The 23,762-nt window shown below is 42.1% G+C and overlaps 1 protein-coding gene across 2 annotated transcripts in view; it reads left to right on the plus strand.

Annotated features, from left to right (window-relative positions):
- The window catches only part of UNC13B (unc-13 homolog B (C. elegans)), a 224,666-nt gene that overhangs the window by 182,437 nt on the left and 18,467 nt on the right, over positions 1-23,762 (plus strand). For both annotated transcript variants that reach the window (XM_006863075.1, XM_006863074.1), the window contains exons 11-23: positions 687-733; positions 4,152-4,230; positions 6,323-6,397; positions 7,059-7,278; positions 7,941-8,168; positions 8,758-8,899; positions 10,487-10,656; positions 11,103-11,218; positions 12,375-12,538; positions 16,089-16,239; positions 17,430-17,498; positions 18,832-18,921; positions 19,435-19,563. In XM_006863075.1, coding sequence (XP_006863137.1) covers positions 687-733; positions 4,152-4,230; positions 6,323-6,397; positions 7,059-7,278; positions 7,941-8,168; positions 8,758-8,899; positions 10,487-10,656; positions 11,103-11,218; positions 12,375-12,538; positions 16,089-16,239; positions 17,430-17,498; positions 18,832-18,921; positions 19,435-19,563 — 1,680 coding nt within the window. The remainder of the gene's footprint in view (positions 1-686; positions 734-4,151; positions 4,231-6,322; positions 6,398-7,058; positions 7,279-7,940; positions 8,169-8,757; positions 8,900-10,486; positions 10,657-11,102; positions 11,219-12,374; positions 12,539-16,088; positions 16,240-17,429; positions 17,499-18,831; positions 18,922-19,434; positions 19,564-23,762) is intronic.

Consider the following 23,762-nt stretch of genomic DNA (forward strand, 5'->3'; position numbering starts at 1 on the left):
TTGTTTTTTCCCTATTCCTTACTTAAATTATTTAGTGCCTCCGTTTTCAACTTCTTTGTAAATTCTCATAAAATCTACCAGGATGATAACCCAAGTATTTAATCTGCCCTGGGTTATCCAGTTATATAGAGTTTATCAGATAACTAAGATGTGCAAATCCTATGTGCCTGTGTGCTCAGTGTTAGTAAATCAAGAGTTTAACCCAAGCTAAGTCAAATCATAAGATGAAATGGGAATCCAGAAAGCCAGGCCTGACTCCAGGTAGCCAATGGTCTTAAGAATGTGGCAAGAAGACATGACTCTATGAAGTTGTTCTTTTGCTTTTCTGAGGCCTGGATACATAAGTGGACTCTTATCTTGGGCATAGCTGATTGCTGTGTATACCAGTGAGTTGTATGAGGGGATATGAGTTTTGGCAATGAGCACACTCCCAGTGGACCGTAGACTTGGAATCTCAGTGAGCTGGGCCTTACTTACATCCTTTCTGTTCCCTGGGAGGAGAGAGATGAAGTACCACTCATTTCAGCAGCCTTCTTGTTGCACTGGCTGATCAGGACATTGGCTTAGACATTCAAGCTGTGCCACTTAGACTGCTCTGGATTTCCTACTTTACTGCTCACTGCCCAGCTATTGGCAGCCACTCATTTCTCCCATGGCCTAACTTTTTTTTCTATTTATTTTAAAAGATTCCAGATGATGGTGACCCCTCTCTGCCCCAGTGGATCCCTGAAGGGTAAGTGATTTTCTGCAAACTTTCTGTGGATTTCATACTGCCTCTCTTGCTACTTTTAGCTTTACACTGGGACACAGTTCTCTCAGCTAGATCCTGGGGAAAGAAGAGGTTCCTTTATAGGCTGGTTGGTTCTCTGGGACAGAAGAAAGAATCCTGCAGATTGATTCCCCGGAGGCAAAGAGGGTGCTTTACAGAGTGGTTTCCTTGGGGCAGGAGAGGGGTCTCTGAGGCTCCCCCATTCTTGCTTCTAAAATTTCAGATCTATCTGGTGGTTCTATGCCCATTATGTAGAAGAATGACAAAACTAGAAAAACATCTGTATTTGGAAACTTCCTCTTTCCATTCCATGGTTGATGGGTGGCCCATTAAATTACTCTGGGCTCAGGCCAGCTTCAGTTGTTTTGACTCACCTACTTATTCCACCTTAATCCAGACATAAACAGCCTCCCTTTTGAGTTCTGTATGTTCTGTCTGTGCTTCTTGTCTGGGGGTTTCAGACCCATGTGATTACACAGAGAGTCATTTTAAGTTGTTCAGTTGCCGGTAACTAACTGCCTGCTCTCAAGAGCCAAAAGGATTTAAGTGTTTTCCCCACCTCCCTCCCACCCTGCCTTCCCTACACTACCCATTAGTTCTCAGGCCCTTCCTTCTCCCCTTGCTCTACAAAGACCTTTGGTGCCAGAGTTCTCATTGACTGCCTCCTTCACTTGAGGTAAGTGAAGAAAGACCATACTATCACCTACATTTTCACATGCTCCTTTTCCTTGTCCTTGTTTTCAATTGAGAGTTAACCACCTCTTTTTTGGAAGGAGAGCTCAGTTTTGTTAAAAAACAAAACAAAATTTCTTGGCTTATGTGATGCATACTGTATTTTTGGGAAATAGCTACAAACTTTTGATACCAGTTGCTGCTTCAGTGACCTTTAGCTTCTTTCTTCTAATAATTCTAAAATATGTGCATGCAAGTAGAACGTATCCAAGATGTTTTAAAATACCTTGTATATGTTCCAAGTGGTGGTTTTCTAAATGTTTCTTTGTTGTCTTCCTTCCTTTCTTTCAGCTTAGTTCTAGGAAGTTTTCACAAGTACAGAACCTTCCTAGGCCTAGGAGTCTCATTGATAATGAAGCCACTGCCCATGCTCCGGGAGCTAGTCTGTTAGACATGTTAACATGTTGGGTCTCCAACTCCTGATCTTAGCCCAATTTGTAGCTTCATTTTCTGCCTTGATGATTGGCTGTACTTGCTTATTCTTCTGGGACATTTCTCTTTTTAGAACATGTGGTGCACAACCCAACCACCTCACCCTCCCCACCTCATCACTTTTATTGCATCCAAGTACATGAGTTCCTTTCATTGAGGCTCAAACTGCTACAGGGCTGTGAACTGGTTTAGTCATGGTAGATGGAGCCAAACCAGAACAAACCCAAAATTTGGATGATCAGTGACACTAATCAGAATGGACAAATATTACAGTTCAACACAAAAGCAAAGAAGAAAAGGCAAGGCGTAGAAAATCTAGATGAAAGGAAATAGGGAACCCAAGGTGGAAATGAGGAGCCTGCTAACACATTGTGGGGAATGCAATCAATAATAATAAAAATTATTTTGTTTTAAGTGGATTTCTAATAAACAGTTGCAGTTGGCAAAAAGGAGTCCTGGTGTGGTGCAGAAGGATAAGCACTGGATTACAAGGTCAGTGGTTCAAACTCACCAGCCACTCCTCGGAAACCCTGTACAGGGTCTCTGTAAGTTGGAAGTGACTCAGTGACACTTGACAATGAACACAACAGTAACAATTGACAAAAAACAAACAAAACAACAACAACAAAAAAGATTACAGGAATGGGAGGCTTGGAAGAGGCATAGTAGCCTGATGGCACACAGGCCACATATTCAGGAGCCTGATGGATTATTTGCAGGACTGTGAAGTGACACACATTCTAACACACATTCTAAATGAAGTGGCCACTGTTTTTGAGGTGGGCACTGTTGTTTTCTACTCAACTGAGCAAGATATTTGGCATGCTCACGCTCTTATTTTTTAAGAGGGATATTCAGTTTATACCAGGACTTCAACCTGTAATTTTTATCATCCCAGTTCACCCACATTAAAAAAAATTGTGTCTGTTTCCAGTGTTATTTTGTCAGCCATGACTGAACTGGCTGAACTTATTCAAAGCCCTGAACTGTTAGTACTCAAAATGTCACAGAGATTTTGTAGTCCATTCCTTTTTATTTTTTCAAAAAGAAATGGCACCAAGGCCTGAAGAGAGGATGGGGTTTTGGCAGGGGATATGCAGTGAATCTGTAGAAGAATTGGTTCTAGAATTCAGGTGGTTGTTGTTGTTGTTGGTGTGCTGCAGAGTCTGTTCCCACTCATAGTAACCCTGTATGGGGCTTCCGAGGCTGTAAAGCTTTACGGGAGCAGAAAGCCTCATCTTTCTCCTCTGGAATAGCTGGTAGTTTCAAACTACTGACCTTGAGGTTAGCAGCCCGACTTGTAACCACTACACTACAGGTTTTTTCAATCCAGTTGCTCCAGCTATAATTTTTTATGGTCCTTGTTGATGTGTCCTTGGGTTGGACCAGCTTCTCAAAGACCCACTGCTACTTCCTTACTGAATGATCTTTTACAAGTCTCCTATTCCATCTACCCTACCTCCTCTTGAATATGAGAGCTTCTTCTCCAGGAGACCCCTTTTCTTCAGGAGGCTTGGATAGACAGAGCTGCTAACGTCTTTGCTCATGGATGTCATTATTTGGCAGTTTCCCTCACTTAGGCAATAGGTTTTTTCCTGTAGAGCCACTCTTATGGTCTCTGTTCTAGCACAGACCAGGTGAGACTTATCTTTGAAGAGCAGTGTTTCTGGCCTGGGCATAGGTTGGAGCCCTCTTGACAACCAGTTCCCACATTGCTTTATGGAGCACCCCAAACCCACACTGTTGAGTCGATGTGTGACCCCAGAGTAGAACTATTAGATAGAATTTTCTGAGCTAGATTCTTTACAGAAGCAGTTTCCAGGCCTTTCTCCTGTAGAGCAGCTTGTTGGGTTTGAAGTACGAACCTTTATATTGGTAGTTGCAATAGCTGATTGCAAACTATTTGCATCATGCATACTCCTTTATGGAGCACAAGAACTTTCAAACAAACAGATGTCTTAGACTGCCACTGTGAGATAAAAGTACTCTCACGTCAAAACCAAGATGGAACTGAAGGGCACTCTGAAAGCAGAGTCCATTGTTTATCACTCCATGGTTTTTCTTTGTTATTTTCTGTCTTAGCCCTCTTAAAGGCATATGGGAGAGGTCAGTTCATCTTCCTCAAAGGACAGGGAGGGATCAAGGAGAATAGAACACTGAACTTAGCAGTCACTCAAGGCAGGAGTGAAGGTACTAACATATTTTCTTCTCTCCTCAGGCCAGCTGGCGGTCTCTATGGCATTGACAGCATGCCTGATCTACGTAGAAAGAAGCCATTGCCACTTGTCAGCGATCTGGTGAGTGAGAATTGTCCAGACCGAGTCAGTAAGTAATCTTAGGGAATTCCCCATTGGACTTTGGCAAGCTGTCAGTATTAGAAGTGGTCCATTTAGTGACTTGTTTGCCTTACTGCGACAATGGTGACTTCAGTTAAGATGTTGTTAATCTTCCTTCATAGTTAGATCCCCTAGTTCTTCATTGGCCCAGCCTCCTACTGGGTTTGGATCCTCAAAACTGGGCTCCTATAGGTATCTGGTTTCTCTAGGTATCGCTAGAATCTCCTCTGATTACTTAGAAACTGCCTCTAGTCCCCCTGACCTAGAGCACTGAGCTTGGATTGGGATGGACATGGCACTTTTTTGGAGTCAAGTCAAAGTCTCCTCCCTAAAATGTACACTTTATAAACTGGCTCTGATTCCTAGTCCTTAACCCAGTGCCTGACATTGTGAGGTAATGATAAAAATATGTGGAATTCAGTTAAAGTCAACTTGGCTTTAATGATCAGAAGCTCCTATTCTGGGTAGCGCACTTATAAGGCCTGATTCAGGATTAGCTCGAGTTTTTTGTAACTTTGTGGGAGCTAAGTGGGTTCTAAGCATTATCCAGCTTTACCACAGTCCCAGAGCTCTCGGACTAGAAACTGGACCCTGAACTCTTCTTCTTGTTACTAGTTTTAGATCTGATTTTCTTTTTCTCTCTCTATTCTGCGTTTTCTATTCACTCCTTTCCCCTCATCTCTACTTTTCTCTGTTCCTTGCCCCCACCCCAATTAGTTTCTTTCTCCCTAGCTATCTGAATGGAAATACCTTTAGCCATTTTAGCTTTATCATTTAATTCCCTCCTTTATTTTCTATATTTGTATGTCTTTTCCTCCTTTTCTTTTTCCTCTTCTCCCACCAGCTCCTTATAATGATACACTTTGTATTTTCTTATTACCTTGTTTTGTTCCTTGATCATCTCCCACTTCCTTATTTATATTTCTCTTTTCTTTTCTTCCTGCTTTCCCCCCTAACTCTCCTTCCTCCTTATTTACTGGCTTAATTAATAAAATAGCTGAATCCTGTTCATTTCTTGTTTCCTTTTCCCTGTCTTTTACTGTCTTTCCCTTTAAGACATAACTCTCCTTACAGTAGGCGCTCTAGACTCCAGGCCCTGACCAGTTGTCTGGGTTGAAGACAGTTTAAAGGGATAGATGCAGTTGGGGTTTGGTTCCTTACTCTGGACTGTACAGCCAAACCTTTCAGTTGCCTGTGACTTTTATTATGCTCTGGGGTTGGCGTTAACAACATGTTGTTCCTTTCTCTGCCTTCCTCTACGCAGGCTATGGTAAGTTTCTCCAGAGCTCCTTCCCATTCTCTTTAAAAGTCCACATCCCATACTGACTGAACTCCTCCCAGCTGTTCTTCTACCTTAGGACTGATGCTGTGACTTTTCTCTGTCTAGTTTTTGCTGTCCCTGGGAAACCATGTCCCTTTCCAGGGCCTGCCACTAAAGTTCACGCTTGGCAGATTTGGTAGACTCCTCTCTACAAGAGCCCTAGCTTGCTGGCTTAACTCCTGCCCTTCTTGTTTTGACTGAGGCTGCATTGCCCCTTTCACTCAACAAGTGCCCTACTCATTTGGCTACTAGCCTTACAACCACCTGGGGATTGTGTGGGAATGGGATGGTGGGAATGGAGGCAAAGAGGATAGCACAGAATCGCTGTTCTCAGTGATAGTTCCTGAAAGTGACTCTGGCAGTTTTGTGTCTATCCTATTCTAAGTGACCTGTTTCCTACTGTACTTTTCATTTTCATTTACCTTCTTAATAAACAAGGAGTTTCTGAGGGATAGGATAGTGAGGGAAAGGGAACTCTCTGGGGATGAGAAGAGACCCTGAGAGACATATTGTTCTAACAATTGTTAGAATAGTCCTTTAGGGGACTTGAGTTTTAGATCTTAACCTGAGACACTTGGTATCTGTTATCCAAAAGCAGTCCCTATTAGTATAGTAGAAACATAAAGTGTGGTAAGCTAGAGTTAAGTGGCTTTGGTCACTGAGGTTTCCCTTCAGAACTTTGTCTGCCCTTGGGGTTTGTGGCCAGGACTGACATCAGATCTTCTATTGCAGTCTTTGGTCCAGTCTCGAAAGGCAGGTATTACTTCTGCAATGGCTACACGTACCTCTCTCAAGGATGAAGAGCTGGTAAGTGACCCATGGACTTTCATGAGTCCACTGGTCTGAGACTAGTGATTACTCTGGAGCAATGGTGGTGGTGGCAGTGTGCCGTGGAGTCAATTCATAGTGACCCTGTTTAGGGTTTCTGAGGCTGTAAATCTTTCTGGAAGCAGAAAGCCTCATCTTTCTTCTGTGGAACAGCTGGTAGTTTTGAACTGCTGACCTTGAGGTTAGCAGCCCAACTTGTAACCACTATGCTACCAGAGCTTCTTTTCTGGAGCTATAGCAATTGGGAATTCAAAGGTGTTGGGCATACATCATTAACAAAACAGATAGATGGCATCCTGTCTCAGTTTTCCATATTTGAGTAAGCCTCAGTCTTATGTTGACCTTTGGGAGGAGACAGTCCACAAACCCTTCTGAAGCTCATGATTTCATGGTGGCTGGAGTGCCTTCTGGTCCTCTAGAAAGCCTGACTTCCAGGACAAACCCACATTGGATGACCAGGAGCACAATACATTGGAGGCTTCTTTTTGCCAGTCCGGGATATGGACTGGGTCAGGCTAGAAAGTCTTTTCAGTTGCCAGAGGGGAAGCCAGGGTCCTGATTGTCCTTAAAGGGCCTCAGTCTTGGTGTCTCCCAGCAGAAGTCTAAAATCACTGTGGGTGATGGGGTATGTGTCTTTCAGAAATCCCATGTGTATAAGAAAACCCTGCAAGCCTTAATCTACCCTATCTCGTGCACCACACCCCACAATTTTGAGGTCTGGACAGCCACTACTCCAACCTACTGCTATGAGTGTGAGGGCCTGCTCTGGGGCATTGCCCGGCAGGGCATGCGGTGCAGCGAGTGTGGAGTCAAGTGCCATGAGAAGTGCCAGGACCTGCTCAATGCCGACTGCCTACAGCGTGAGTGTCCCATGGGTGAGGGTAACGGGCAGGAGATGTAGAGCCTCTCCAAAATAATCTGGCAATAAAGAAGTAGCTTTGTTGAACTATCCATCATTCTTCCAGTCTTCCAGTTCTAAAGCCTTTCCCTTTTCAGAGAAGATAGATCATAAGTCAGAGGACATAGCCTTTCCCAGTAACAGGTCTCAGAAACATTTTTAGGAAAAATTCTCTGAGCTGTCTGAGATCCTCTACTGGAGCTAGAATCTCTTTCAGGATTCACATGATTCCAGAGGCTGAGCATAGTGTCCATCCACATTGACCAAATGCCTAGAGCTAGTTGAATCATGAACAGAAACTAATGAGGAGAGAATTCTATGATGTTCCATGCCCCACAGAGAGACATCACATAGTCTAGACCCTAGTATTCATGGAAGTCGTATTTGTTCCTTGTTCACAGATGAAGCAGCTGTTCAGCAGCATCAGAATCATGAGTTTCAAATGGATTAGGCAGAAGTCCAGAAGGAGAGGTGCCAGACACCCAAAGGCACTGGCTAAATATGTGGCTTGTGTTGCCATCATGGAGTGGGGAGAATCAGAGAGGAAAAACAACAGTAGGTGTTGAACTGTTGGTAGGTAACCTCATGGTCAACCTTTCTTTCTGTGTCTGGTTCATCCTTCAGGAGCTGCAGAAAAGAGCTCTAAACATGGCGCTGAGGACCGGACCCAAAATATTATCATGGCCATGAAAGACCGCATGAAGATCAGAGAGCGGAACAAACCAGAGATCTTCGAGGTTATCCGGGATGTCTTCACCGTGAGCAAAGTTGCCCATGTGCAACAGATGAAAACAGTGAAGCAGAGTGTGCTGGATGGCACCTCCAAATGGTCGGCCAAGATTACCATCACTGGTGAGCAGACTGAAGTCTTGGCGGACAGGAAAGCCCTAGGCTCTGAGAAGCAGCCAGGGTAAGAGGCAGCCTGAGTGTGAGGGAGTAAGGGTTTGGGAAGGAAGATGACAGACCCAAGAGAGAGAGGGAGAACCTCATTATTCATTACTCCTTACCACCTAAACCCTGATGCAAGGAGATGCTGGGAAAGGCAAGGCAGGTACCTGCAAACAGTATGGATAAGAATACATGGATTTGATAACAATATGGAATTATGGATTTAATTATCAGTCTGATATAAGAGATTAGGGGTGGGAATGGGGACAAGGAGGAGACCAGGGGACAGTTGTAATAGCAGGTGGGTCAGGCTGAAGTATGCATATGTTAGAGGGGGTAATGACTAACGTAGGGATACATGGTTAGTTAGGCTCAGAGCAAGGAGATTCTTGGGCTGAGCTTTGAGGAAAAGGCTGATGAACCAGGACTAAGGAAATGTGTGGAGGAGCAAAAGATTAGGGTTCCTGTGCAAGCAACAGGTAGACTGCTATGGAGGGCTTTGAACTTGCAGAGCATACTCAGAAGCCTCTGTCTATATGTGCTTGGGTTGCAGTGGTATGTGCCCAGGGCCTACAAGCCAAGGATAAGACAGGATCCAGTGACCCTTATGTGACGGTGCAAGTGGGCAAAACCAAGAAGCGTACCAAAACTATTTTTGGAAACTTGAATCCTGTTTGGGAGGAGAAGTTCCATTTGTAAGTCACAGAGGGCAGACCACTGTTTTGCATGGGATAATGTGTATTTTGGGAGCAGCATTAACTTTTGCTATTTTGAGCTTAGGCCCTAAGAAGGATTGGACAGAGACAGTGCGGGAAAAAACGATTTTTCACGTACTTCACTTGGGCAGCAGCTATTCTTTTCTGTTTCTTTTCTTGGACTATTGTATTAGGGTTACTGTGCCCAAGCCTTGTTTTAACTCAGCCAATGAAAGGGACCTGAGGGCAACCCATACTGTTTTTTTCTTACACTAGATAAAATGTTACTATTATTCAGTGACAGAACCATGGACTGACCACCCTACTGTATACTTCCCAGTATAACTGCCTAGGAGTAGGGAAGGAATGTTTTGTCATTTATTTGGGTGATTCTGGTGTAAAGATAGAAATTTAGGTCTGGAGGAGTTTCCATTTCCCTAAGGGCTCTGCTTTTCTTTCTGCCTCAGCTCCTACCCATACTCATTGTTCCATTATCTTATTTTCATACAGATTATTTCATATTACAGTAAAAGGTGGGTGTTGAAAACTGATAAGCTCAACTGAAGACTTGGGTTAGTGCATAGAAAATCAGAAAGTTAGGATCAGACCTTTGGGTTTACTCCCATTAATCAGGCTGGCCATGTAGAGGTTTTCTTCTGTTGGATGTTGGAAAGCTCATGTAGAAAGGGATTGGGGCATAATAAAATTAATTTCTGCAATCCAGATGCAGCAGTTACTAGGGGAAGCATCTGTTTCTTTGAGAATCTTAATGGTTTCTGTTTGAGTCTGTCTTATTAATTCTAAGTGAATTGGCCTTGTGATAATTTTTGCCCACATTTATCCATTTAATAAACAATTTACTAAATTTCCATCCTCTACAAGATACTATACATCTAGGAATGAAGAAGACAATCCCAGACTTCAAGATGTTGATTTTTGTATTATTTTTCAATAGACCCATAATTACACTATAATATTTTAGTGGAATATTGGAAAGATATGTGAGCACAGGGAATGGAGCAGCTAATTCTGTGGAATCCAACTTGTGTGAGGCAACAGGATCCAGAAATCAACTGTTGGGGAAAAAAGAATATGAGGGGAACTTGGACACACTCCCTTCTGCAAAGCAAACACCATAGAGGACATGACAAATTCAAGTCACCTGGATATTAAAGGATGATAGATGCTTAACAGACACAGAGCAAGGATTAGATAGAAAACTAAGCAGATGTGACAAGACCGACTTTGCTGCTTTGTTGTCTTGGACTCTGAGGTGGAAACTGGCTGTTGTTTCCTAGAGCTCTGTAGCATCTGTACAGCTGCTTCTGTTGGTGTTGGTACAGCTAGCTGCAATTGATCCTGCCTCCTTGGTCTTAGGGCAGTAGGGCTAGATGGTATTAGGTAGAGCCATCAGACCCAGGAATGAAGAGCATTTGCTGGAGTATCCTGACTCAGCTGGAGATTTAGAATCATTATTATCTGATTACTTCTCTCTTCCACTCAAGTGAGGTTGACGGGGCTTTGGGGAGGGAATGGAAATAACAGGAGTGGGGGCTGTTGAGTTGAGCCTGCTTAATTCTCTCACAGTGAGTGCCACAACTCCTCTGACCGCATTAAAGTACGCGTATGGGATGAAGATGATGATATTAAGTCCAGAGTAAAGCAACGGCTAAAGCGAGAGTCAGATGATTTTCTTGGCCAAAGTATCATTGAGGTTCGGACACTGAGTGGCGAGATGGACGTCTGGTACAACCTGGGTGAGGAAAGAAAACTAGAGAAAGTTACTGAGAAGGGAGACTATGAAGAGGGTATCTGATACCCTCTACTGAATCTACTGAAACCACCACTCAGTCCCCAAAGCATATCTCTAGACAGAGCCTGCTTTATCAGCAAAGATCTAATTATGGATAGGGGTGGGGTCAGAAGGATGTGGGAGGATGGAACGCACATTGACTGGGTAGTCTCTAGGTGTCAGAAGTCCCTTTAATCTTCATACTTATCCCTAATCCTTTGAACCCCTTGACCATTCCTATGCTTCCACACAGCCAGTCCAGAGATATTTGTGGGATCTGTGGTCTGGAGTGAGTTCACCCTATTGGGTGGACCCTTGAGTTAGTGTCTCTTTTCCTTTGTGTAAAACAAGGATAGAGGCTTTCTAAGCTGTCTGTAGTTGCATTGGTATCAATCTTTGGTCTCTTCCCAGAGAAAAGGACAGACAAGTCAGCTGTCTCCGGGGCTATACGACTACAAATCAATGTGGAGATCAAGGGAGAAGAGAAGGTAGCCCCATACCATGTGCAGTATACATGTCTGCATGAGGTGAGTCAGCCTTTGGCCAATGGAATGCCAGGAAGCAGTGCTGGGGATTTACCTTACTCCACTTCCTGGATAAGTAGGGTTTCTTTTTTCATCAATTTTTATATAAGTAGAATGACTATGTGGTTTAAGATCTGGGTTCTGTTTTATTATTTTACCCTTGGCTGACTTTATTACCCTGAACAACCCAAGTAACCGTCCTGGTCTGAATGCCTCTTAATATGAGAACTGTCTCCTAGGGCCACAGGAGAGATTGGGCATAGACTTGAAGGACAGAATTTCTGTAGAATTCTATTCATATTCTCTTACACTGGACCACCAGTGTAGTTTTAATACATATCTAATCAACGTTCTCAAATTGATGTCACTTCCACAAGGGAAGCAATGTAAAGCAAGTCCATCCTGGCTGACATCGTTCTGGCTCATCAATTGATTAAAAAAAAAAAAAATTTTTAATGGCAGCCATATCAATGATCTTAGCCTTTTATGCACGGACTGTTTTTAGAATGTAATGAAAGCTGTGGAGCCTCTCCTCAGAAAGCTGTCCAAATTTCAGGAGGTTCATAGACTCTTTGAAGTCTATCCATAAATTCTACAGAATTAAGAATTCCTGATAAAACAAGGCTTGGGCTTTGAGGTCAAAAGTCTGACTTGACTTCACTCACTCTCCAGCAGAGTGACTTTGAGCAAGTTTCACAAACAAAACTGAGTTGTAATGTTTTCATGGGTAAGATAGGCATTATAATTCCTACTTCACTGACTTGTTGAAGCACCATCTGTTGTTATTAAGGGCCATTGAGTTGGTTCTGACTCATAGTGACCCTGTATAGGGTTTTCAAAGTGGCTGGTAGGGTTGAACCACTAGTCTTATGGTAGCAGTCCAATGTTTATCCTACAGTGAAAAGTATCTAGTATGGTACCTCATGTAAATTTTTGGTCAGAAAACTTTCCTTCCCTTCCTGAATTTACCTAGTCCCCATCAAGGCACTCTCAGCCAGCAGAGCACCCAGCAGCTCTGACTAGAACAGTTCTTCAAAGGTAGATACCGTTACTGAGTAAGCCCTAAGGCCTCTGGAGGAACCTAGTTTGTGCTTTTCCAGACCTGTCTGATCAATGTGATCTTTAATTCTGTTCTTTTTCTTTGCTCTGTTTCCTGCAGAACCTTTTTCATTACCTCACAGATATTCACGGCAGTGGAGGAGTTCGGATCCCTGACGCTCGAGGAGATGATGCATGGAAGGTGTACTTTGATGAGACAGCCCAAGAAATTGTGGATGAATTTGCCATGCGCTATGGCATTGAGTCTATATATCAGGCCATGACGTGAGTCTTCTCTGGGACTCTGGGAAGTGGCTTCTAACTCTTGGCATGGCTAATGAAGACACACTCACAGGGTGAATGGGTTCTCGATGATGGTGTATACAGTGATTCATTGGTTTGTTTTCCTCTCTGGGCTGGGTGAGGTGGGTCTGTGTCCCAAGCCAAAAATGGTAGATGAGGGGCTTCAAAAGTTCATGGAAAAATGGAATTAAAAGATAATAGAATTTTTCTATAAACTTTTGAAGTCTCTTGTATGTATAAAGAGAGTGTTTATCATTAACTAAAGGAGAATGGAGAGAAAGAAAAAGAACACAGGAGTATATGAAAGGACCAACCTGCCAGAACATCACAGGCCTGAGAAGACAGGTTATGTGTATGTATAACAGACAAGTTGACCAAGATTGCTTTGGGGATCAGAGAGTACACTAAGCTGTAGGGAAAGGTGTTGTGTATGGAGTTGTGCAGGATTCCTCTAACAGGAACTCCTGCTCACTGTGAAGAGGTGCAGCTTGTCTGTTGATGAGGCTACCACTAGATGTATGTATAGGAAGCAACCCTAGGTAAGCAGAGGCTAACTATTTATTGATCTGGCTCCATATAAATTTATATGGAGTTTCTGCTAGGTGTCACTTACTATGCGAGGTGCTAAGAACACAAAGATGTGTAAAATAAGGGGAGTAGTACTGGTGTGGCACTGTGGGTTAATGTGCTAGACTGCAAAGCCGTTTGAACTACATAGTCGGTGGTTCAAGCTCACTAGCTGTTCCTCGGAAACCCTACACAGGGTCGCTATGGATCGGAATCAACTCGACGGCACTTAACAACAAGAACAACAATGCTTGGGGAATTCTAGCTAATAGAAGAGAAAGATCAGTAAACAAACAATCTTAATATAATGTGCCAAGTGCTATGATAGAAGTTGTTGTAGTTAAGTGCCGTCAAGTGGATTCCAACCCATAAGGACCCTGTATAGGGTTTCCACACCAGGCGCCACACCAGGACTCATGATAGAAGTGGTGGTGGTGGTGGTGGTTATATGCTGTTGTTGTTATATGCTGTGGAGTCGATTCTGACTCAGCGACCCTGTACAGGGTTTCCGAGACTATAAATCTTTACGGGAGCAGAAAGCCTCATTTTTCTCCCGTGGAACAGCTGGTAGTTTTGAACTGCTGATCTTGCGGTTTGCAGCCCGATTCATAGCCACTACGCTACCAGAGTAGTCATAGGTTATTTGGAGAACGTTAGGGAAGGGCACGTTGGGGGAGGGGGACTCCTTAATGAGGTGATAGTTAAACTAAGTCTTGAAATAGAAAAGGAGGAAGGTGTTTCTTTTAGATCATGGGCATTTAAGAGCTAAAATGTAGCACAATATAGCATATTCAAAGAATTGCAAGAGTTCATTATAGATGAAGAGAAGAAACCTTGTAGGGATAGGTGTGGAGAATGGATGTCTGCTAGTCTTGCTCTGTTCACTCTCCCTGGTTGACCTCATCCAAAATTATTGGAGGGCTCTCCCATATCTTTTGCTCCACATCAGACCTTTTCCTGTACTTCAGACCCAAGTCCAGTTACATATAGAGTATTTTCCCACAAGCATCACAAACTGGGCATGGTCAAAAATTCAAATCAGCATAATCTTCACCAAATCTGCTTATCTTTCTGTATTCCTGATTTTAGTAAATGGTACATTTTCTACCCAAGTGTCCAAACAGAAATTTAAGAATCAACCTAATTTTTTCCTTGCCTCACTTTCTCCTTTTTTTTTAGCCACCTCTCCATGTTTCCTACTCCAGTATACAATCAATCTTTAATGCCTCTAGATTCTATCTACTAGAAATGTTTTCAATCTGTTACTATTGCTATAGCTCAAGAAGCCCTAGTAACGTCGTGGGTTATGTGTTAGGTTGCTAACCGCAGGTCAGCAATTTGAATTCACCAGCCACTCCATGGGAGAAAAATGATGCTTTCTGTTCACATAAAGATTTACAGTTTTTGGAAACCCTATACATTTGCTATGATTTGAAACTGACTTGATGGCATACACAACCACCATGGCTATAGCTCAATAAGAAGTAGTGGTGCAAATGCATGGTACTAACCAACAGGTCGGCAGTTCTAATTCAACTAGTCACTCCATGGGAGAAAGAGGAGAAAGTCTGCTTCTGTAAAGATTTACAGCTTTTGAAACCTATGGGAGCAGTTCTACTCTGTACTAAAGGGTTATTAATGAGTTGAAATCAACCTAATGGCAGTGAGTTTGAATGTGAGAACTCAGTAGTAATGTTAATGATAATAGAAGCAGCAGCAACTCCTATGCAGCATTTCTTATGTCCTGACACTGGTCTAAGCACTAAATGAATGTTAACTTATTTAATCCTTATATCAAACTTATGCTGGTGGGTATCATTATTATTCCAGTTGTTCGTTGTTGTTATTGTTAAATACCATCAAGTCTATTCCGACTCAGTGACCCTATATAAGGTATCTGAGGAGTGGCTGGTGAGTTTGAACCCACTGACCTTGAGGTGCAAACTGACCTTGCGGTCCAGTGCATTATCCTACAGTACCACACTACAGATAAGAAAAATGAGACATACAGAAGTTAAGTGATTTACCAGAGTCACTGAGTGAAAGGTGAAGATGAGATTTGAACCCAGATTTTCTGGCTCTAAAGTCTGTGCTCTTAGCTACTTCTCTCTCCCACTAAGTGCCTCATTGCTTCTTGTCTGCGTGATTGCAGTAGCTCCTCAGCTGGTCTTTCTGTCTTAGTCACATCTCTTTTCAACTTTTTTGTTAAAAAATAATTTTTCATCCAAGTGACATTTTTAAAAGACATATTTAATCACACTATGCCTTGTTTAAAATTTACTGTGATTTTACTGTAAACTTGTTTATTGTCTATTTTCTTCCCACTTCTCTCATTTCTTGCTACTCAGCTATAAATATATTTGTAATATATTATCATTTTTCTTTGACTGAATACTTTTCTATTTGATTAATTTCTGGTACTTCTTTAAAACTTGACTCAGCCCTTCTTTCTTTGGGAAACCTTTTGCCTAGCCCCTTCTAACCTTAGCCTTTATGATTTAGGTCATTGGCCCTGGATTATTAGTTTACAGATTAACACTTGGCACCATGGTGGTGCAGTAGTTAAACTTTCAGCTTCTAACTGATATGTCGGCAGTTTGAACCGGTGGTTCTCTGTGGGAAAAAGATTTGTCAACCTGCTTTCAAACAGTTACAACTTTGGAATCCCTATAGGGCAGTTCTACTCTGTTCTGTTGGGTTGCTATGAGTTGGAATCGGCTTGATGGCAGTGGGGTTTTCTCTTTTAACCGTTAGTTTTCTCTGTGAGACTTTCAAGTTTTTGGGTTCTTAATACCCAATACACATAGTTGGCATTCATTGAATGTATATTTGAATTCACAGACTATGAAGAGCCGTATATGACTAGGTGATTGGAAGCTTCCTATACAGTAAAGCGATCTTTTGTTCCTTGGTCTTTGTTGCAAGCTCTAGGGATCGTTGAGGGTGAAGGTGATTTGTTTTTCAGGCACTTTGCATGTCTGTCCTCCAAGTACATGTGTCCTGGAGTGCCAGCAGTGATGAGCACCTTACTGGCCAACATCAATGCTTATTATGCCCATACAACTGCGTCTACCAATGTCTCTGCATCTGATCGCTTCGCAGCATCCAACTTTGGGGTGAGTGTGATGGGACTCATTTGTATCAGTAAAGCTTGGTTTTTCTTGGTAGCTTCTAGGCTGTCAGTAAGTACTTTTTTCCAGAATCTGGACTGTTTCCCTTATTTAGGGCATGCACTTTCCTGGTGTAAAGGTATCTGGGAAGTTGAGTCATTAATCAGAATGTCACCTGACTTAAGTTCAATATAAACTGGATATGTATCTCTAACCCATCTCAAAGATTACTTCTTTATGGATGACATTGCTGATCCCCGGCCCCCCCCCAGATCCAATGACCCCAGGTTTTCTGAATTAACCATTTTTGTTGTTTTTGTTGAGTTGAGTCTTTCTATTGATGAATTTATGTCATTGAGTAAACCAGTCAGATATCTGTTCCATTCTGTCTCAGCCCATTATATATTTACTTAATATCTAATGACACTGTGGGTTAATGCACCAGACTGCAAAGCTGTTTGAACTGCAAGGTTGGTGGTTCAAGCTCACCAGCCACTCCTCAGAAATCCTATCCAGGGTCGCTATGGGTTGGAACCAACTCAATGGCACATAACAACAACAACAACAGTGATATATAACATAATCAATATGTGTGTTCTTAGAATTCTATGCTAACAGTCTACAGGTACATGCTTCCACAGTTAGCTATGTTTTTGTATAAAAATAAACTTAAAGCAATAGTTTATTTATTTTAACACTGAAAAAGTATAAACCATCTCCCAAATGGATCAGTATTTCTCCCTCTCATCACTACCAGGCTATGACCATGTAACTGGTATGAGCTATTCCAAAACAGGACACCATGGATTCAGGAACAAGTTAGAGAATATGTGTGGGGTTTTCTTTACCCAATTAAGATGATTTCTTCCCAAAGGGATGGAGATGCACAGGCCATCTCCTGTTGACTCTTGTATAGAAATAACTATTTCTTCTCCCAGAGACTTGGCTTTCCCTTTGGCAGTATGAGATTTCCCAACTTGAGAAAGAGCTGCTAAGGCATGAAACAGGGACCACTTACTCCGTATCTTCCCCACACTGGTTGTTTTTCTCCCCATGGGCAGGGAAGGAGAGGATGAATCCCCAACCCAATGCTGCTTCCATCCTTTCTACTCACCCAGAGGTGATTCTGTTTCTGTCTCGGAAGCTCAAAAGACAGGTTCTCTCTCTCTCCCCCATTATATGTTTCCCACTCTTAGAAAGAAAGATTTGTAAAACTGCTGGACCAGCTACACAACTCACTGAGAATCGACCTCTCCACATACAGGGTAAGTGAAGAGAGGGCTGTGAAGGTGGGGTAGAAAACAGTGTCAGTTTCATTCCTGGGAGATTGTAAACCAATGTTGGCAACAAAGATAGAAAATTGATTTGTGTCATCACACCCACATGAGTGGCTAATGCCATTGACCACTGTGTAGGCAGTTAATTTTCCAGCCCCATTCATATCATTCTACCACACTCTCTGATGACATTTTCATTAAGAAGTCTCTTGAGGATAGTCTCTAACAGAAAGGCCCTTTTAACAATTGAGTTTTTAATTACATTTCCTTCTTGCTTTCCCCCCCATACTCCTTTTCCCAGAGGATTTGTGAAAATCTCTCTAGGGAGAGAAAAATTAGCTTACCTTGGACAAGTAACAAAGGTCATGTTCATTCCTACTATGGAGGGAGGAAATGTATGTATTCAGAGGATGGATTCCTGGGAGGGGACAGGATAGGGAAATGGGCAGATTCTCAGTCCCTCATAAGTGAGATTTTTTTAGAATGGATCAATTACTTGCTTTAAAGTGTTGTGAATTTCCAGAACAGGCAGTATACCCACATTAAAAAGTAAGTATAAAACAACCTCAAAATAAAAAAAGAAGTGAGGTTTTGATTATTTGTACTTATAGTGCCCTCCATTTGCACGAATAATGGAAAGTTGTTGACTGTGTATCTTATATATGGCATATAAGTAGCCATTTAAAAGTTTTAAAAATCACTATTCCTTGAAGTCGAGAGTGGCTCAGCCATTTCCTGTCAGCTCCACATGGCAGATTCTTCCTACAGTTCGTGCCAAAGAGAATCAAGTGGGGCATCGCAGGAATGTCCTAAAGCCTTGAAACACACTCCCAAAGTACTTCTGTTCAGAACTCTACTCCCTGCTGCTTATAGAACACCGGGAGAACTGGGATCTTTGGTATAGAAAGTACTGGTCTTGGATCTCAGTCTGGTCTGTAGTGTGGCTACACTTATATTCCAAGATATATGGTTAGAATGTAACTTTTGAAGAACTCACTGTCTGGGTGTAAAAATTTCCACCGAAGAAAAGTGTGTGTCTGTGTGTATGTATGTTCATTTGTGGAAATGCTCACACATTGCATGGGAAGTAGAATTGGGGGAAAGATGTGTTGCTTCTGGGCTGGGGAGTATTAACCTCTGCTTCTGGCAAGGGCTTGTCTCTGTCAGTAGGAAAAAGAGGGAGACCTATAGCATTGTAGCTTTTTCAACTAGGGAGAATCCCAGTGGGTGACCATTAGGTAGCTTTTCATTTCATTGCTTTTGGCTGGGAAGGCTTTCATATTTGTCTGCTCCTTTCTTACATTTGCTTGATTTGCAATAGAATAATTTCCCTGCTGGGAGCCCTGACCGGCTTCTGGACTTGAAATCCACAGTGGATTTGCTGACCAGCATTACTTTCTTCAGAATGAAGGTAAGTGATCAACAGGGCTGGCCATTGCTGGGCTGGGCATCATTGGGCAGAATAAGTATCATTGGGCAGACTTTGAGGCTACAGGATTCATCACCGCTAAGCCCACATTTCTGTACTGGTGGGCACTGTAGGATAAGCACTGGACTGCTAATTGCAAAGCTGGCAGTTCAAACCCACCAGCTGATCCTCAGAAATCCTATACAGGGTCACTATGAGTTGGAAACAACTTGACAGCATTTAATAACAACAACAAGAATAAACTTGCATTTCTGTAGATATGATTACCTGCACTTTCCTGGGTTATTTGTGAGAGAGCACATAGACTATGCATCAACAAAGATGCACTGGATAGTTCACCCATCAACTGTCTTGGCAACTTCAACCCAGGGCAAGGTGTAGGGGCCCATAGAGAGCTCTCATAAAGGAATCCGGAGTGGTTTGGAGGTACACTAAAAGAAGAGCTCACCCAGATGAGCAAGATTCTGGGTATAAGTTTCTTCTACTAATTGGCAGGTGCAAGAACTGCAGAGTCCTCCAAGAGCCAGCCAGGTGGTAAAGGATTGTGTGAAGGCCTGTTTGAATTCCACATATGAGTATATCTTCAACAACTGCCATGACTTGTACAATCGCCAGTACCAGCTGGTAAGACTTCTGGGATCAAGTGGGGCTGGCGCTTAGTGGCTCTTAAGAGTCTCAGCTGTCCTTTGTTGTGGTCATGGCGGAAGGGAGCTTAGGGCAAGTCTTTTAAATTCTTGATGGTGAGTGAGTTGTGGAGCATGGACCATTTATTTACACCATGTGATATATTTGTAGATGGAAAGAGGCCAGTGGACAGACTTGTACATACCACAGCTAAACAGAAGTGTTAACAAAATTTTCTTCTTTGGTGCTGAAAAAGTGAATCTAAATTCAGAGATTGAATGAATAGGTAAATTCTCACTCCATCCCTAAGCCGCCCTTGCCCCCTAAGATTAATGTTATTCTGATTTAGTGTGGCCCTCTGTGCAGTATCATGGAGTTCCAGGCTGTCTTCCCCTGAAACCTGTAGCTGCCTCTCTAAGCAACTAGCTGTTGGAAGCCTAACTTTTCCTTCTGACCACTTCTCTTGGTATTGTATTCTGAAGTACACTTACCAGGTGACCCTGTCCTTCTGTGAGGCTCAGCACTTCTCATATTCGGGACTAGCATTCTAAATCACTAATTGATGAATTTGTGCATTTATTAAGATCTTTTTAACTTTTTAAAAAGGCCCCAGTGTATGTACTGAATATTTGGGGACAGGCCATTTTCCCTGAATTAAGGAATACATAGCTATGAAAAGCATAGTGTGCTCCTTCGGTACATTCATAATCTAAAGGGAAGGTATTAAAGCAAATACTTATTCCAATCAGAGCAGTCTGTTAAACTAGCCTTGAGAAATGGAAAGGCTTAAACATAAGTCACTCTTAATCAGAAATCAGTTATTTCTGCTCTCACAAAGATTTAAAAAGCCTCGGAAACCCTATACATGGTCGCTGTGAGTCAGAACTGACTTGAAGGAATTTAAGAACAACAACAATATAGGAAAACCTACATAAAACAAGGGATATTTGAAATAGACTTTAGAAGGCAGGTAGGATTTGTACAGCAGATGATAAAATGACAGCTTAAATTTCTTGGCTATTTACCCTTGGATGACCACATCCAATTTGTAATGTTTCCCAGAAGTAGTACATCCTTGTTATTGTTAGGTGCTATCAAGTTGATTTTGACTCAGAGACACCCCATGTGACAAAATAGGGTTTTTCTGGCTGTCATGTTCATGGAACCAGATCTCCAGTTCTTTCTCCTACAGAAGCACTGGGTGGGTTTGAACTGCCAGCTGTTCAGTTTGCAGCTGAGCATGTAAGTATTTGCACCACTGGAACTCCAGGAGCACCTTAAGGGAGATGAAGCTCGTGTGCATGCTGCCTCCACTCATTCCCATATGTACTTTTTATACCAGCCCTATCTTTAAAACTTCCTCTCTTTAAGATATATAAAACTTCCCATTGGTTCTGAAGTCTACTGGAGGTTTTTCTGGGGCCTTTGTTTTGTCTGCCATGCTCTGTGCTCTTCCGTTATCCATCTGTGGAGTCTCTCTGGTTGGGGAAGACACTATTTTCAGCTTTGATATTTCAACCATGCAAGAGCCTATCTGAATATACAGACTGTATTCCCTAACAGGATGGACTCCTGGTGTGCCACTGTAGGATAAACATTGGATTGCTAACCACAAGGTTGGCAGCTCAAACTCACCAGATGCTTCTTGGAAACTCTATACAAGGTCACTATGAGTCAGAACCAACTTGATGGCACTTGACAACAACATTCCCTAACACGAGATGAACCTGACTTTGAAAGAGGGCTTTAAACCATTCAGGGACTTTCTAGAGCCTTTGTACTTTGCTAAGGAGCTCTGGTAGCGTAGTGGTTACGACTCAGGCTGTGAACATCAAGGTCTGCAGTTCGAAACTACCAGCTGTTCCGCAGGAGAAAGATGAGGCTTTCTGCTCCTGTAAAGATTTCCAGCCTTGGAAACCCTGTGCAGGGTAGCTATGAGTAGGAACCGACTCCACGGTACATCACAACAACAACAACAACAACTGCTTTTTACTTTCTCTCACTCTTCATTTGCTCATTATTCAGATTTAGACTGAAGTAAATTCTTGGTATAGTTTTGACTTTTTAATCTACTGACTTTCAGTCATTGATTCATTCTTCTCTCCGTTCATTTAACAAACTATATTAAGTTGATTTAGTATGTCTCTGGCTTTGGGGGAGCTCATAATCCAAAAAACTCACTGCCATTGAGCCAATTCCAACTCATAGAGATCCTCCAGGCCAGAACAGAACTGCTCCAGAGGGTTTCTGAGACTGTAAATCTTTATAGGAGCAGACAGCCTCATCTTTTTACTGTGGAACAGCTGATGGGTTTGAACTGCCAACCTGTGGTTAACAGCCCACTGTTTACTCTCTGTGTCACCACGTCACTTGGGGAACTCATAGATTGGTGAAATTGGGAAACAAGTTATTACATTCATTGTTTTAAAATTGTTTTATTGTTACTACATTTTATTGTAGTTGTCTGCTAAATCTATAAAGGGTGCTCTGGGAGCCCAGAGGGTAGCCAAAATACAAGGGATATCAAGGAAAATGTCTCAAAGAAGTAAACATCACCTGAATTTTGAGGATATTAACTAACAAGGGAGCAGGGAGCAGGGTTTTGGGGGAAAGGAGTGGGGAGAAGTACCCTGTGGAGACATAGAATGTTTGGAGACAGAGAATTGTGAATTAGTATGTTAATTTAAGGAAGTATAAACAATATAATTCCACCATTCTTCTGTCAGTTTGTCATAATGTGGTGGCTCATAGGTTGCTGTGATGCTGGAAGCTATGCCACTGACATTTTAAATATCAGCAGGGTCACCCATGGTGGACATATTTTAGTTGAGCTTCCAGACTAAGGCAAACTAGAAAGAAGGAGAGGGCAAACTACTTCTAAATGTTTAGCCACTGAAACATTTATGAATAGCAGAGGAACAATATCAGATAGCACCAGAATACGGACTATTGAAACATTATGATAAGTGCCAGATATAGTGTCAGAAGATGAGCCCCTCAGGTTGGAAGGCACTCAAAATACAACTGGAGAAGAGATGACTCCTCAAAATAGAGTTGACTTTGATGTGATGCAAATGGAGTCAAGCTTTCAGAACTTTCATTTGCTAATGGGGTACAATCAAAATGAAAAGAAACAGCTGTAAACATCCATGAATAATTGGAACACAGAATGTATGAAGTCTGAATCTAGGAAATTAGGAAGTTATCAAAAATGAAATGGAACACATAGATTCATATCCTAGGCATTAGTGAGCTGAAATGGACTATTTGCTATTTTGAATCTATGCCAGGAATGACAAATCAAAGAGGAATGACGTCACATTCATTATCAGAAAGAATATTTCAAGATCTGTCTTGAAGTGCAATGCTAATATCCAGACGCTTACAAGAAAGACCAGTTAATACCATTATTCAAATTTATGCACCAACCACTAAAGACAATGATGATGAAATTGAAGAATTCTACCAACTTCTTCAGTCTGAAATTGATCAAACATGCAATCAAGATATATTGATAATCACTGGTGATTGGAATCCAAAGGTTGGAAACAAAGAGGAAGGATCACTAGTTGGAAAATATGACCTTGGTGACAGAAACAATGCTAGAGATTGCATGATAAAAATTTTTAAGATGCATGACATCTTCGGTGCAAATACCTTTTTAAACAACATGAAATCGTGACTATATACATGGACTTCACCAGAATACACAGAGATCAAATTGACTACATTTGTGGGAAGAGACCGTGAGAAAGCTCCATATCATCAGCCAAAAGAAGGTCAGGGACAAATTGTGGAATAGACCATCATCTGCTTATATGGAAGTTCAGGCTGAAGCTGAAGAAAATTGAAACAAGTCCACCAGAGCCAAAATAGGACCTTGAACATATCCCACCTGAATTTAGAGATCATCTGAAGAACAGATTTGACTACTGACCAAAGACCAGCAGAGTTGTGGAATGACATTCAGAACATCATATAAGAAGAAAGCAAAAGGTCGTTAAGAAGAAAAGGAAGAAGGAAAAGACCAAAATGGATGTCAAAAAGACTCTGAAACTTGCTCTTCAGTGTAGAGATGCCAAAGTAAATGGAAGAAGTGGGGAGATAACAGAGCTGTGTAGAAAATTTCAAAGGGCAGTTCGAAAAGACAAAGTCAAGTATTAGAATGAAATGTGCAGAGAGCTGGAGTTAGAAAACCA

The sequence above is a fragment of the Chrysochloris asiatica genome, unplaced genomic scaffold (assembly GCF_000296735.1).
Source record: "Chrysochloris asiatica unplaced genomic scaffold, ChrAsi1.0 scaffold00053, whole genome shotgun sequence".
In the NCBI taxonomy this organism is placed as follows: Eukaryota; Metazoa; Chordata; class Mammalia; order Afrosoricida; family Chrysochloridae; genus Chrysochloris; species Chrysochloris asiatica.